Source organism: Suricata suricatta, chromosome 4 (genome assembly GCF_006229205.1).
Source record: "Suricata suricatta isolate VVHF042 chromosome 4, meerkat_22Aug2017_6uvM2_HiC, whole genome shotgun sequence".
NCBI classification, from domain to species: Eukaryota; Metazoa; Chordata; class Mammalia; order Carnivora; family Herpestidae; genus Suricata; species Suricata suricatta.
The window spans coordinates 158,270,842-158,286,752 of NC_043703.1; the positions used below are offsets into that span (position 1 = coordinate 158,270,842).

Below are 15,911 nucleotides of genomic sequence, written 5' to 3' on the forward strand. Positions count from 1 at the left end.
CTCTCCCTCCCAGACCTAATCAGCACCCTCCTTTGTGAGACCTTGGGACACGTGACGCTGAACCGCACGCTCTCTTCACGCCAAGACCAGGCCTCCTCCATCCAGACACAAGCAGGTGCCATCTATCCTCAGCGCGGAGGCCCCTGTGGCAGGAATGCAAAAGGGGAACCCGGGTCCTGCCCACGGGGGTCGAGAGTCTCCCTGGGGAGGCCACATTCATATAAGGGACGTCATCCCACCACAGTCCAAGACCCGTGTCACTGGGCGCGGCTGGCTGGACGCCGCCCACCTGCAGACCTGACCCCTGGGCCCAGGAATGTCTCATAAGCCACAGAGCGCGACTTAGTAGGGCCGCTGGCTCCAAATCCCAAGGTTTCTTGAACTGAAAGGGGCATCCGAACCACACGCCCCTCCCCGGCCAGCCACTAGGGCTCCCAGACCCCGGTGAGTGTCACCCAGAGGCCACTTGGAGGAGTGGGTGCACCCGTCAATCACCAGCATGGCCCCTCGAGTGGCCGTGACACGTGGGTGACTCAGCCCGCACTTGTGCTCCCGGGCACTTCCGGTGGTGACAGGCCGGGGCGGCCCAGCCCTCCGGGCGCAGGGACAGGAGCCGCCAGCATCTGCCCGGGCAGCCACCGCCTTGTTGCTGCAACCGCTCTTCAATATTTATTACGGGAAAATTCAAACAGAAACCCAGAACAGAAAGAAAAACTGCTGTCACTCCCGCCTCCCCGGGACAACTGTTTTCACTTCTCCATTTGCGCTGCCTCCTGGCTTTATCCATATGTACCCGTATTTTTATGCCATTGTAACCACGGCACGCAAGTAATTCATGTTCTGCTATTTTCATGTGCCCTCATTCTGTGAGCAGCTCTCCGCGGGGTTTCACTCGCCCTGGTGGAGGTACGACAGATTTCATTTCCCCGTGTCCCTTCTGCTTGGCATTCGGATCGTTTCCAGCTCTAGCTCTAACTGGAGATGGGAAGCTGAGTCCCCTTTTTGCCTGGGTGGCTCAGTAGTTTGAGCGTCTGACCTCACAGTTCGTGGGTTCGAGCCCACTGTCGGGCTCTGTGCTGACAGCTAGGGCCTGGAGCCTGCTTCAGATTCTGTGTCTCCATCTCTCTCTCTCTCTGCCTCTCTCCCGCTCATACTCTGTCTCTCTCTCTCTCTCTCAAAAATAAACACTAAAAAAAAAAGATAGAGGTTTAAGTAGTTACTAGATTTCTCTTTAATATAATCGACTAATTTTGAACTTACATCTTTTACTTCTTACTAATGGCTGTATTTAACCACTAGCTCAGTGTTAGGAGCTGAATTGTGTCTCCCCCGCTAAAATTCATATGCTCAAGTCCCCAACCTTGACCTCAGAATGTGACTGGGGTTTTGGAGATAAGGTGTTTACAGAGATAATGAAAGTTAAATAAAGCCATAAGGCAGGCCCTGATCCAATCTGACTGGCGTCCTTGTAAGGAGAGATTAGGACAAACGGACTGGACTGCGGGCGGATGTTTGTGAGGCCATGTGAGGACAAGGAGACAGCCGTCCACTGGCCGAGGAGAGAGGCCTCAGGAGGAACCAGACTCGCCCACACCTTGATCTCGGATTTCCAACCTTCAGAATCGGAAGGAAATAAATTCTGTTGTTTGAGTCCCCTGGTCTGTGGTCTTCTCTTGGGGCAGCCCTGGCAAGCTAACACACCCCAAACCCCGAAAACTTCTCCTCCAGGTACTTCCTGGCTCCAGCCCGTGACTGGCCATGTGCCACTTTCCCTTCTCCTGACTTTACCGTGGACCCTCGAGAGCTAGGTCATGTCTTCCTCAGAAGTCACCAAATGCTTTCTGGAAAGGTCCAGAAAGAAAATACTTCAGCTCTACCTACATACAGCCTCTGTTGCAGCATTTCCGCCCTGCAGCAGGAAAGCAGCCGTGGACGGCCACACATGCATGTGGCCGTGTCCCAGCGAAAGCTTGTGCCGAAATGTGGGTTCCTATCATAACTGAAACATGTCACGGAGTATCCTTTTGACAGATCTTTAAAAATTCTTAGCTCAGAGTCTGTACAAAAAGAGGCAGGGGACCAGACATGGCTCCTGGCCCTAGTTCTCCGACCCCTGGGTCTGTCCCCGCTGCCACCACACACGCACCCCACCCCCCAGCATAGGGCCCAGGCACAGAAGGAGGAGAGAGGCCGAGTTCATGTTTGATGACCAGGGATAAAGAAAGGGAAGCTGGCCGGCCAGCAGGCCCTCCTATCAGCAGCAAAGACCATTTCCAGGCAATGTCATGAATCTTTATTGAACGCAAAAATTTTTTTCTAATAGGCCCAGAGACAAAAGGGCTTTCTGAAACATAAATCAAATCTCTCCCTGCAAAACAGACCCATCACCACTTTGTTGCCGCTAACGTTCTAAATGATCTCTCAGAAAGAAAACCCAGCACCTCTTCCATTAATAACTTCTCTTTATTGAGCATCGCGAAAACGTGCCCAATCCACCTGCGGAGACAGAAATTCCAACCAGGGACGTTGGGGGCGGGAAGGAATTGCTAATGGGTGCAGGGTGTCTTTCTGAAGGTAGGAAAATGTTCTCAAGTCGATTGTGGTGATGGTGACACATCCCTGGATATACTAAAAACCAATGAAATTTCCGCTTTAAGTGGGTGAACTGTGGGGCCCCTGGGTGGCTCAGCCGGTCATGATCTCACAGTTCGTGGGCTGGAGCCCCACGTCGGGCTCTGTGCTGACAGCTAGCTCAGAGCCTGGAGCCTGCTTCAGATTCTGTGTCTCCCTCTCTCTCTGACCCTCTCCTGCTCATGCTGTCTCTCTCTCTCTCTCAAAAATAAATAAAACATTTAAAAATTTTTAATAAAAAAAGTGGGTGAACTGGGTGGTGTGTAATTACATCTCAATAAAACTGCTTAGAAAAATATACTAGACATTAGTCACCTGATTTCATGCAATGACATTTTTAAAATTTTTTTAAATTTATTTTTAAGAGACAGAAACAGAGCGAGCAGGGGAGGGTGAGAGAGGGAGACACAGAATCCAAAGCAGGCTCCAGGCTCCAAGCTAGCTGTTAGCACAGAGCCCGACGCAGGGCTTGAACCCATGAACTGTGAGATCATGACCTGAGCTGAAGTTGGACACTTAACCGACTGAGCCACTCAGGCGCCCCTGACTTTTTTTTTTTAAGAATTTTGAAAATTAGTCTCTAAACCCAATTCTGGGTTTGAACCCACAACCCCGAGATCAGGAGGTGTGCGCTCTACCGACTGAGCCCGCCAGGTGCCCCTCACTCACCATTTTTCTAAAGCCACCCTTTTAGCCGCCATCCCTGCACCAGCGGAACCAAACAGGCCCACTGTGGTGTGGAAACGCAGTTCAGCAACTGAGACTCAGATCAGCCCCGGGGAGGCCACACCCGTCCCAGGCAGGCACCTATTTGTACCCCTTCCAAAGCAACCACGGCGGAGCATGTCTTCGGTCCCTGCAGGAGAGGCTGCCCGCCCCCCCCAGGTGGAGGGGAGGCACGGTGCAAGACCTCACACAGGCATCTAGTTCCCAGGATCTTTCTGGAAACAGCTGGAAGCTTCCCGTTTTCCACCTCCCAGGCTACGTATTGCTCCCCACCTCATTCTAAGCCCAAGACTACAGTTCCCCATGGGAGTACGTAACCCTCTTCTGGGCCTTCCTAGAGCAGGGGAGACCCCCACAGGCCCCCTTTCTCATTTGGGAGTCTCAGGCAGAAGCAAGTTGGGAGCGGCTCCCTGGGTCCAAAGCCTGGGCCGGCGGTCCCCTGCCCAGACAGGCCGCCCGGCCACAGTGACAGGGCAGAGCAGAGCTGGGCACGCAGGCAGCGGTCACAGGGAGCGAAGATCCAATCCCTGCTGAGGACTCTCCTTGGGACCAGAGTAGAGGCCTCGGTGCCTGTCCTCTCAGGACGGGATGTATGCAGTAAAGGACCGAGAAGTGGCCATGGAGCCAGGACCCCTGAGCTCCCGGTCGGCCGCCATTTATCTACCTGCAGTTCTCGGCAAGGCCCACGGCCTCCCTGAACCTCTCAGACACATCTGCGAAATGGGGCTACCCGTCCACACCCCCAGGTGGTTGTGGATCAAATGAATTCAGGGCCGTGGGTTCCACCCAGGCACAGCTTCATCACATGTGGCACCAACCTCCTGATTCTCTTAGGAATTTGCTGGCTCACTGCGGTGACAATTCTGGGCCGCAGAACTCAGGCGTGGCTGGCTTTGGAAAATGAACAGGTCATGAAGACCCCGTCTTCTCTGGAGCCCCCGCGATTGGCTCTCCTTTGCTGAGCGTGGGCTCCTCTCTCAACAGGCCTGTCTCTCCCGGCTGCAAGGTGGCTACGGCAGCTCCATGCCCTGTGCACCCTAAACTCCAAAGCCAAGGACAAAAGCAGCCTCCCCCTCCCCCAAACTTAATCCAAGCCCTAAGCCTCCGGCTGGGAGAAACTGACCCTCACGGCTTGGCGTCTGGAACCGCAGGGGCTGTGCGCAGAGGGCTTTTGAGAGTGAGCCACAGGTCAGTCAGTGGCGCCGTTGCAAGGCCCCACCCACTCCAGAAGCATCTTGCCAACGCCAGGGGAGACGGCAGTGTCCCCCCCCTCCACCACTCCATCCAGTTCAGAGTATAGAAAGGCCTTCTCTGGGCCTCAGGCAGTCTCTGCCCGGGTCCTGTAATCTCTCAGGTCAGGCCACGCCCCGAAAGGCTCTGACTGCCCTGACATCCTCATCCAGCACGTCTTGTCATCTGTCACCATCCAGGCCCCAACCCCTCGTTCATCCGGTCAGTGTGGCCGAATTATGCCCACTGTGCCATTCATACAGTGAACCATTAGGTTACACCTCCGGACCCCATGCTGGGCCCCAGGACCCCACCCTGTGGTCCTGCCTGGACGCGGGAGGACTAGGAACCTTCTCTCTGGTAGGAAAGTGAACTGCTGCCGCTGGAGACAGGCTGTGCTCCGGTCCCGAGCTCCCAAACACCCCCGAGTTCGCTCAGAGGGCTCCGGAACACAGACGATGCAGAGCACTAGGTGCGGATAAAAATAAACGGGCAAGGGTGCCTGGGTGGCTCAGTTGGTTAAGCCTCTGACTTCGGCTCAGGTCATGAGCTCATGGTTCATGAGTTCAAGCCCTGCATCAGGCTCGGTGCTGACAGCTCAGAGCCTGGAGCCTGCTTCAGGTTCTGTCTGTCTCTCTCTCTCTGAAATAAATAAAACATAAAAAAAGGGACAGTGACTAAAGAGGACTAGGTCAGAACCACAAGACATTCCCCTGCAGCCACAACGTCCAGCCTCCATGAGACCCTGGGAGGAAGGAGAAGTCAATGCCAAAGGCACCGCACAGGGAGGCCATTCGGTCAAGCGCAAAACTACAACTGCTTCTCCCCAGATCATCCTTCAGGCATGAACTTGTTTCCAGTAAGCCTTTTTGCCTTTTCTCGTTAACAGTTTAGCCAAAGGCTTTTCCCCATCTTCCCTCACCCTTTTGCATTCTGTGTGTCAATTCTGGATTCTGGAAACAGCTTTCCATGGAGTCGTGCGCTCCAGACTTTAATTGGCTGGGGGTCTGCCTGCACGTACTGCGCTCTCCGTTTACCACACTTTGCTTCTCACCTTTTCTGCCTACTAGACCGATCGCCTGTCCCACACCCCTGCTCTGCCTCTGCTCTGCGACACTCTGGTGTGTTCTTTCAGGTTGTCCTCATCTTGCAAACGCGACTGCAGATTCTTCAGGTGTCTGGTGAACCTGCATGGCCAGCCTCCTCTTGGCACAAGGACCTCCCTGCAATGTCACACCTACCACAGGGCCATATCCTGGGCCGACCGATCTTTTCAGCACTTAGATTTACCGCAGACTGGCCAATTCCTACACTCACCATCATCCTTTCTTTGGGCTCCATTTTGTCCCTTAAAGTCCATTCTTTACCTGTGCTTTTGAGGAGGGGGGTGCATGAACTCCAGCTGAAGTCTCTCTTACTTCTGAATAAGTTTATTTTCTCAGCATTGAAAAGATTCGGTTCTATAATCTTTGGCTTCGACTGGAGTGCTTTTGCAAACTTCCACTTAGTGGTTACTCCTTTATAGATCTACCACTCCTGTAAACGTTAATGACCTTCGTCGATACAGACTCACTATAGAGGAGTCTAGGTATGGATCTGTTTTCATTTATCGGACTTGGGATTCCTTACACTTTCTGACGGAGTCGCTTCTAGAAAATTAGCAGTCATTACCTCTTTCAACATTAGCTATTCAGTCCCTCATGAGCATTTCCTTTAGAAATAACATGCCCCCCTTTCCTCCTCCACATCTCTCCCCCCCTCTACTTCTAGAGAATTCCCCTGGGTTCTTTCACATCACCAGTTCACATCACCAGTTCACCCTCAGCTTTCACATCACCAGTTCACCCTCCTCTGACTAAGCGTCTTTTTAAGCTCCAAGACTTTTAATTTCAGTTTGGTTAGGCTATACCTAGAAATCCTAACAAGGTTTTTTTTTTAATCTTCCTTTAGGATACTCCATCTTTGGGTTTTTTCCCTCTGAACCCATTAGGTCATCTATCATCCTATTAACTGGAGTTTCTTGGATTTTTACACCCGTGGTTCCTACAATCATGTGGCTTCCCCTTCTGTGTGTTTTGTATTCTAAAAATGGCAGGACATCATCTGTGGGAACCACATGCACCAGACTGGGGTTATGTGTGCCCCTAGATCACAAACTCGTGAGAGCTGCAGGCCTTGGATTTTGGTGTTTGGGAGTCCAGAAGGATGAGCACCCTTTCCCTCTCCCCCAATCCAACCCCATTTCACTGGGTGTCCTGGCTTGATAGCAGGTTCTGATAGTGCATGCAGGTCAATCCCTTCCCTCCAAACCCAAGGGCAGGGGTGTCTTTGGCCCCTTCCCCCCATTTCTCTAAGGGACTAATAACCACCCCCAGCACTCGGATGAGCCTGAGTGTCCTGTCCATCTTTGTTCTGAGCATCTGAAAATCCCCCTTTGTTGGAAATCATCACCCACTTAACTCTTGTGATCACTGGTGTGTGAAGCTAGGAGGGTGGTCAGGTCAACTTGGCCTGCGCTCTTGCTGGAACCACTCCGGTCCTTAGAGCCAGGCTGAGGGGACTATGGTCCCTGAACCTTACCCACGGCAGTGGGGTCAGCCATTCTCATTGGAAAACCTCCGGACGGCAAGACTCCCCTCCCAGGAATAGGACAAGCGCCGCAACTGACCGTCCTTTCTCAAGGCCCAGAGCACACTGGGAGGGTGGCCACCTCCACACTGGGGTGGGCTGGGGGCCAATCAGCCTTCCCTGGGCCATACAATCCTGTTACCCCAAAGCTACAGCCACGCCGCGGGGAGCCAGGGCTGTGTTGGCATACAGAACTAGACCGTGACCAGGATCTCTGGACCAACACGGGCAGAGTCATGCATCAACACATCAGCTCCCTGGCCACGTGGCGTTAGGTCCCCATCCAGTCCCAGCTGTGTAAGGAGCCAGCGCTCAGCCTGGGTCACAGGCCAGGGCAGGCACTTCTGACTCAGTGGCCTGACCGCACTTAACTGACGCAGGTCCTCCAGGAGCATGTTCTAGAGAAGGTGGCTGGCACAGATGGACGGCAGGTGGAAGTGTGACTGTAGGTGGCTCCCAGGGAAGCTATTCGGAAGTTGTCCTGAGAGCATGGCTGCCCCTAACACCCGCATTGGGTCTGCCACCAACCTGACGTGACAAATCAAATGACAGAGTGCTCCTCGGCTGTAAAGGCAAAGATCTCTGCCTTTAAGATCACGTTCCTCTAAGAGAGGACATACCTCCTCCCAAGGCCTCACCTACACCGAGATACTCCGCTCTAATTAATTTCCCCAGGGCCTGATCCTTGTGGGCCTCATGCCGGGACCGGGGGACAGAGAAGGACCTGGATGTGGCTTCCAGGCGGACGAGTCTCCAATCCCTTCCCCACAGAGGAATAGCCACCCCCCCACCACGACTCTCCTAAATGCTCCCACCCCCGTCGAATTCTCTGCTGCTCCTTCCCTGCCCTGGTTCCACGGCCACACCACTAACACTCGGATTCAGCTGTGCATCGGCTTCTTCCTTGAGAAAAGGTAAGCCGCACCCGGAGGACTAGACCCCCTGCCCACCCCCAACACCTCGGAGCCACGCCTGCGGGGTGGCCGTCGTCATGTCCCTACCTGTGTCAAGTGGCATGACGCACAAGGTCACAACTTCAGACAGCCTTCAGGAAGGCGGGCCCGGTGAGGCCACTTACGGATGAGGGGATCAGCCCACCCACAAAAGAAGTCAAGTTGACGAATAAGAGCAAGGCTGGCAGACTCCGCCCCTTCTGGTCCCGCCGCCATTGTTTAGATGGGAAAACTGAGGCCAAGAAGCGGTCCACTCGGGGTTGTCGGGAAATCAAACCCACCGACCCTGGCTGACCCACTCCACGTGCAGCACAGACAGTGCTTCTGACCGTCACCTTTCAGGCAGACCTGTTCCTATGGACCTTGTGGCAGAACGCAAAACGGATGAAAAGCAAATGAACTCTCCTATGCCTTCATGAGAAAAAAAAAATCCGGGTTTTCAATTCCTAAACCGAAATGCAAATCTTATCAACGAAAGGACCCAAGAACACTTAACACCTGTGCAGCATTCAATTTTGAGCCTTTTAAATGCTTTAGACTAAAATTGGTTTCCCTTTAAACGGATTAGGAGACTGAATCGGAGTTGGCAGGAACACATACACGCTCAAGGGGGAGGCTGAACCCTAAAACCGGCTCCGGCCTCTGCCTGCACCCACCCGGCCCGCGGGGCAGAATGTTTATTCCCCTGTGTTGCACGAACGTAAAAACCACACAATCTGGGTTGCCTTTTGGTAACAATAATTTAAAAGATAGGAAGCCCCTAGTACAGAAAGGTTTAAATCGATTATTTGACAATTTATACAATAAGTGAAAAAACAGGCCAGTGATCAGCCAACATGATACAACACGGTAACAAATGTGGCCAAAGGACTGCTGCGGATCCTGTCACCTGCCATGTGACATCTTGGTTGGGTGTTGGGAGGGGGGAGGGGTAACAAAGACAGATTGATTCAAACCAGCCCCATTAGGCGTATTATTATGTGCTTCATTCTGAAATTAATAAGCAACCAGACCGTATATTAGCGGCTCCCACAACTCTGGTTTTCTACGGAAGGTCAGATCTAGGAAGGGCACTGAAGTGCCCTGAACAATGTCTGCCTCGATCTTTTCAAAATACGAACCACAGATACACAGGGCGCGTACAGCAAAAAGACGTTTTTTCTAATCTATAAAGCATGGAGTAAATATAAAAGGAGGAGGTCAATGGCACCGACTTACAAATTAAACCAAATCAGAATAAAGGCCCGAGTTTTCAGGGAGCCAGTTTCAGGCCTGGCTTTCCCTACTTAACCGGAGCAAGATCCCGGGTGGGTCACTTTGTTCAAGGGGGGTCTGAAGAACCAACGTACAGGGCTAGCTCGGATCCTAGAGCTGAGGACCTAAGCTGTCACAGGAACTCAAAGCTGCTCCTCACGCACACCCCGGGGCCAGCTGCCCCGCTCCGCCGCCCTCCATCCTGACCTCAGAAGCTTCTTTCCCCTCCCTCGCATCCCACCATACTCGACCTGGCCTGCATCCGGCCTGCATCGATACCTGCCTTCTTTGGGCCCCCAACTGGCTGATACCTAGGAGGGTGTGCAGGGCTGCCCTTAAAGCCGATCACAAAGCACCCCAACTCATTAAAGAAAATAAAGAGCAGAAATAACGTGCTTGACTCGCACACAGGTTTGGCGGAGTTGGGTCACCTAGTACATCCCGAACTGGCTCATTAGCGGCCAATAGAAATGCTCTGCGTTTGGTCTAGAAACCAGCCAAGTTAGGTTACATTAGGCCTTTACCTCAACAGTACAAACTAGGTTTGTGTGTAAAGTGCCAGTTTTATTTACAAATCATTAAGTAAACTTTAAAATCTGCTTTGAAGCACCAAGGCCGACCCCTCCCAGGGGTCTTGCAGCGACGGTTGGATGCTACCAGGTCAGACTCCCTGGAGAGTCCCCACGCCTTGTGCCAGGTTGCTAAGAGCCACCAAGTCCTGGACGGCCAGAGCGCTTGCAGAAGCTGCACACGGCCCAGGATCTTTCCCACAAGCCCAAGGAACGTGTGTCCGTGCTTCTAAGGGAGACAGACGACTCGCATCACTAATCAACAGGCCTGGATACGAGGTAGCTACACGGTTTTAACAATACTATTAACGAACACTATTGGCGATTCCTGGTGTAGCTGGTTGATACACTTCAAGTAGCTGATTTTTTTCTTTCTTTTTTCTTTTTTTTTTTTTTGATGAGAAGGGGGAAAAAAATCAGCAAAGAAGAGCCCGGCTTCACTTGCTTAGAAGTCCGCGTCCAAGGTAAAAGAATTCTCAGTGGGACTTGACATCACGCCCATCCTCTGATATTCGCCTACTCTCTTCTCAAAGAAGTTAGTCTTCCCCTCCAGGGAAATGTTCTCCATAAAGTCAAATGGATTTTCTACTCTGAAAACCTGCAAAGGTCCACACAGAATGTAAAGACAGAACACCGCCAGGTTCCGGGAGACCCCGAAGGCCACAGAGCACACGTTTACCTTGTTAAAACCCAGCTCCAGCATGAGTCTGTCTGCCACGAATTCAATGTACTGCTTCATTAACGTGCAGTTCATCCCGATGAGCTTCACCGGCAAGGCCTCCGTGAGGAACTCCTAGGGGCCCCAACACAGCTTCTCAGTAAGGCGGAGGCATAAACAGAGACCCTTCCAGCAAAGCAGGAGACCCCGACGCAAACCCACCTGTTCTATCCTGACGGCATTGACGATTATCTCCTTCACCCTCTGCTCTGAAGGTTTGTGGACCAGGTGTTTGAACATCAAGCAGGCGAAGTCACAGTGCAGGCCCTAGAAGAAAAGGTTTAATCTCCCTCCAGCACCAGACTTCGGTCATTAACATGAAACAGGAAATGGCTTTCTTTCTCTTTTACATTTTTAATATTTATTTATTTTGAGAGAGACAGAGCATAAGCAGGGGAGGAGCAGAGAGACAGACAGAATCTGAAGCAGGCTCCAGGCTCTAAGCCTGATGTGGGGCTCGAGCCTGGGAGCAAGATCATGACCTGAGCAGAAGTCGGATGCTTGACCGACTGAGCCCCCCAGGCGCCCCGGAAATGCATTCCCCTTATACACCTTGCATGGCTGCATCTTCACTTTTAACGGTCAACAAAAAGGGAAATGGACTCCAAGGCCATCTGCCCTGCGTACACCACGGCAGCCCGTCCGCAGGCAAGGCCCTCCCTGCTGCTACCCGATGACAAGAGCAGGCCGGGCCCGGCCCCTGGATGTAGCCAAGGAGGGCACAGGGCTTCTGCTCAAAGCGTTCTTTCCACGGCCTTGTTTCTATAGCTGTGAGTTCTGAGTGTGCCACAATTCCTAGCAGGAAAGGCAAAACTCGGTGACTAGGCTAGTTAGTTTTGAGATTCACAGCCTTATGCTCAGGAAACCGGGAATGCAGTTTCCGGTGACTCGAGTCTAGAGTCTTAATGCCAAGGAATCCCGATCTTCCTCTGCGGGAAGGAAGAGCATCTTACAAGGCAAGATCAGCTGTCTGATCTGCTCCCTGGGCTCCAAGTGCGGCAGGGTTCAAGGCCCTCGCCTTTCGGACCGGATTTAAATGAGAACATCCCGGACATCGCTCACCTTCCTCTCCAGTTCAATCCAACTGCATTCAAAGACACACACTGGCCCAGAATGGATTCTCGCTTCATCAGGATACTCATCAACCAACTTGCAAGGACAGGAGGGTCAGAGGGTCCCGGGCCAAAATAATTAAGGCGTCCCCTCACCGACAGTGCAACGGACATAAACGTATTGAGAATAAAAGCACTTCCGGTAAATAAAAGTGGTGTTCATTCTCTGCCCAAGTTCAGATATGGTTCGACTCATGTTAAGTGTGGGCATAAGGCAATCAGTTGTCAAGCTCCCTTCAGGGAACCCAAGAGGTGTAGATATTTGGGGTGCGGATTAGCCTGTTATGGGTATTAGACTCACCTCATCTCTGCTAATAAGTTCATTGGAAAACGTGAGGCCAGGCATCAGGCCGCGTTTCTTGAGCCAGAATATCGACGCAAAAGAACCAGAAAAGAAGATTCCTTCCACTGCGGCAAAGGCCACAACCCGTTCCCCTGTGAAGAGTTAACATCGACACAGTTCCAGCGAGCAACCGAGCATGCGCGCAGGGAGGGCCGACGAGCCCTGGTGGCCGTCACCAGAGGCTGAGGCTCAGGCTTAGTAAGTGGGGCCAACGGTGTCCTTACCATAGGTAGACTCTTTGTCCCCGATCCAACGCAAGGCCCAATCCGCCTTCTTCTTCACACAAGGCATCGTCTCGATGGCGTTGAAGAGAAATTCCCTAGGAGGCACCCAGAGCATCAGCAACTAGAGCAAAGACCTCCCATCACAGACACTAGGAACAACACTGGGACCAAGGCCAAACTGAGACTCAAATTGAAAAGTTTTCTCATTGCCGTTTTTGCTTTTCCCCCCACTGTCTTTTAAAAATCTTAACATTCATTTCGTCCCTATTAATACAAACGTAGATATTCTTTAATTCATAGGGAGCCCCGAGATCTACTAACATCCAAAGCGTTTAGTCCATTCCGCCAAGAGTATTTATCAGCTCCGTGATACCAAGTCCAGCGCATAAGGTTCACAGGCCTTATCTTTACATTTGAAAAGCCATAAAATCTTAACTGCTAAACTACTATGCTGACCATTACCTTCCTGACACCCGCTCCGCCACCAGACTGTAACATCGGGTCAATTATATGGGCCCCAAATACCATATGGATATAATAAAATAATTAAAGCCAATAAATGCAACAACCTGAGATTGCTTCCTACTATAGTTCTGTGCCTCACTGATGATCCCAGGTCAGGAAAGTAAATCGACTGGCCCTGCACTTACCTGGGTCTTTATTACCCTCTTCCGCCTCCAACATATCCCTGTTCTCAACTTGGGAGGCTCCAAGATTCCCCAGCCCATTCCTTATCCGGTGGCCTTGTTTTCTAAAGCCAAGGTCATCAGACCTTTGGGCTCTCTTCATTCTCTGACCATGTCCACATGCTCTATGGAAGACCTGGGTCTGCCTCTCTCTAGCTTTTGAAGCTTAACTACCAGACCTTTCTGATCCCGCCCCTTCTGGTTATTTATCCCAGTTATGCCTTTGTCTTTTCTATTTATTCTTAAGCAAGCGCACGTGGGGGAGGGGCAGAGAGGGGGACAGAGGCAGGCTCTCAGCTGACAGCAGCAAGCCCCACGTGGGGCTCTAACGTCACTTCCTGAGCCAGAAGTCACTCAACCAACTGAACCACCCAGGAGCCCCCGTCTTTTCTCATTTCTGTCCACAAACTTTTTACTCCCAAAGCATTTCCCCAATCCTGCTGGCCCTTCCAAGTCACCACTCATCTTCCCTCTTCATTCTCCCAGGTAACCCCCAAGAGCACGTTTTTCAGCTTTACCGCTGTTTCCCGCAAGGCTCCTGTCCCGGGCTGACCTTGGTGCCAGGACCACCCAGGCAGCCATTTCTAACCTTCTCCTCCTCCAGTCTTCAAAATGTAAGCCGGTCCTGCAGCTCCCTTGAGCACTCCTCTGTGATCTCGTAACATAACCCATCACCTCGGTCACACAGTTCTGTGCCTCAATTCATCTAATGGTAAACTGCCTCCTCATCATTATGTTTTCTGTCTGGTTGTGTTCAAAGAAAGGTTTTAGACTGAAAGACCCAACAATCAAATGGAGTAACCTCTTAAATTTGTTTTTTTTTATTTTTTATGTTTATTTATTATTGAGACAGAAACAGAACATGAGTGGGGGAGGGGCAGAGAGAGGGAAACACAGAATCCGAAGACAGGCTCCAGGCTCTGAGATGTCAGCACAGAGCCGGACGCAGGGCTCGAACCCACGAACCGTGAGATCATGACCTGAGCCGAAGTTGGACACTTTACCGACTGAGCCACCCAGGTGCCGCTGAACTTTGTTTTTAAGTGACTGGCTACTAGTCAATTTAGGCCTCTTCCTCAAGCAGACTGGACCACGGGTAGTAGGGATTTGCCTGCTTAGGCATTTTAGAGTCATTTTCCATCCCTACATAAACTCAGAAATCTGCAATAACTTAAGTAAATGTGAAACACGTTGGCATACCACCCAAATACTCACCTTTCTCTGGGATCTTTAATGTAAGTGTCAATGAGGAGACTATACATCTCAGAATGGATGTTTTCCATGGCGATTTGGAAGCCGTAGAAACAGCGGGCTTCGGTTATCTGAACTTCTTGGCTAAAGCGCTCCACCTAGTGGTGAAACATCACGTTCGGCCTGAGGAGAAATCCTCAGTCCCAGGACCCCGATACATCACCCTCCCTGTGCACCACGAGAAGGTGTGTTTCTACTTGAATTGAATTGAATGCTTCTCCACTGTTCCATGGTAAAGCTGGACATTTTATGCCACACGCTCACCTCACAGGTGAGGGAAGAGGTAACGCCTGTGTCACGGGGTTTCTGTGAACCCTCATCAACTCCTTCTTTGCCCATTCATCACAGGAAGGAGTGACGCTTCCACTCACACCAAGACACGTATCGAATCAAATTATTAAAACCGTAAAAGCCACAAAAAGGGAAGCAATAGCCCGGCCACAAGAAGTAAACCCGTGGCTGGCACTTAACATGGTCTTTGAGCTTCTCTAGAACCGGGGGGGAAGGAACCATAAAGGATATTATAAAACAGGAAATGCCACACCTAACAGAACTACGAGCTTACAGATAAATATGATGACCAGGATGGGAAAACATTAAAGGTGAGGGAAGAGGGTTTCCTCTCAAATCTCGGAAATGAATGAAAGCAGACATCTTTTGGAAACTCACCAAGTTCTCATTTACTATGCCGTCACTCGCTGCAAAGAAAGCCAGAACATGGGAGATGAAATATCTCTCCTCCGGCTTCAGGGACTCCCAGTGCTGAATGTCCTTGGAAAGATCCACCTGAAGTTGAGAAGTTTCACAAGGGATTTATGCACACGGGGCCTCACACATGCACTCAGCTCTTAAACCTTGGCGCCTACTAGGACCCCTTGATCGGGACCATCCCTTCCCCATCCCGAACTCCCTTTGCCAGTGACAACAGCTCACATCCTCAGTGGGCAGCCATCCCCACCGGGGCCAAGAGGAGGAGTCGAGTGTATCTAAAGCAAGTCGTAACTGCTACTGCGGAGGTCTCCTCCAGAGCTGGAGGGCAATGCTTAAACTTCCTGTAAGGTCTCCTGGTTCCTGACTCTGCTTACCTCTTCAGCGGTCCAAAAGGAAGCCTCGGCTTTCTTATACATCTGCCAAATATCATGGTACTCGATAGGGAAGATGACAAAGCGACGAGGGTTTTCTCGGAGGAGGGGCTCATCCTCCACGCTGGGGGCAGGCACCTTGGTTTTCTGTCGGGCCAGAGAGACAGAGAGCAGGGGAAAGGCTAGTGACAGGGCGACCCATATGAAATCGCCGCCTCTCCCGGCCAAGTGCGTTCAATTGTCGGCAAGCTCATGCGGTTCGGGGTGTAAGGGGCAGGTGTCACACGTGTATCTTACACGCAAGACGACCGGGATGTAACGGGGGGACGGGAGGAGGAAATCTACGGAAGTGGGTGACGAGGCCAGGGAGGGAATGCTTTGGCGGGAACCGAGCGCGGGGTCGGGGAGGGGCTACGGTTTGAAAACCGGCTCGAGGACAATGAAGCTTTGGCGCCAAGCGCGGGCGGCGCCCCCTGCCGGCGGCGTCCCGCGCGCGCAGGCCCC

At 51.9% G+C, this 15,911-nt stretch overlaps 1 protein-coding gene across 1 annotated transcript in view; it reads right to left on the reverse strand.

Annotated features, from left to right (window-relative positions):
- Nucleotides 1-8,889: 8,889 nt before the first annotated feature.
- RRM2 (ribonucleotide reductase regulatory subunit M2) overlaps nucleotides 8,890-15,911 on the reverse strand; it is a 7,364-nt gene continuing 342 nt past the window's right edge. The window contains exons 2-9 of the mRNA XM_029938314.1: nucleotides 15,411-15,589; nucleotides 14,995-15,111; nucleotides 14,290-14,423; nucleotides 12,389-12,483; nucleotides 12,123-12,256; nucleotides 10,872-10,976; nucleotides 10,671-10,784; nucleotides 8,890-10,589 (exon numbers count right to left, since the gene is read on the reverse strand). Of these exons, the coding sequence (XP_029794174.1) occupies nucleotides 10,437-10,589; nucleotides 10,671-10,784; nucleotides 10,872-10,976; nucleotides 12,123-12,256; nucleotides 12,389-12,483; nucleotides 14,290-14,423; nucleotides 14,995-15,111; nucleotides 15,411-15,589 (1,031 nt within the window). The 3' untranslated portion in view covers nucleotides 8,890-10,436. The remainder of the gene's footprint in view (nucleotides 10,590-10,670; nucleotides 10,785-10,871; nucleotides 10,977-12,122; nucleotides 12,257-12,388; nucleotides 12,484-14,289; nucleotides 14,424-14,994; nucleotides 15,112-15,410; nucleotides 15,590-15,911) is intronic.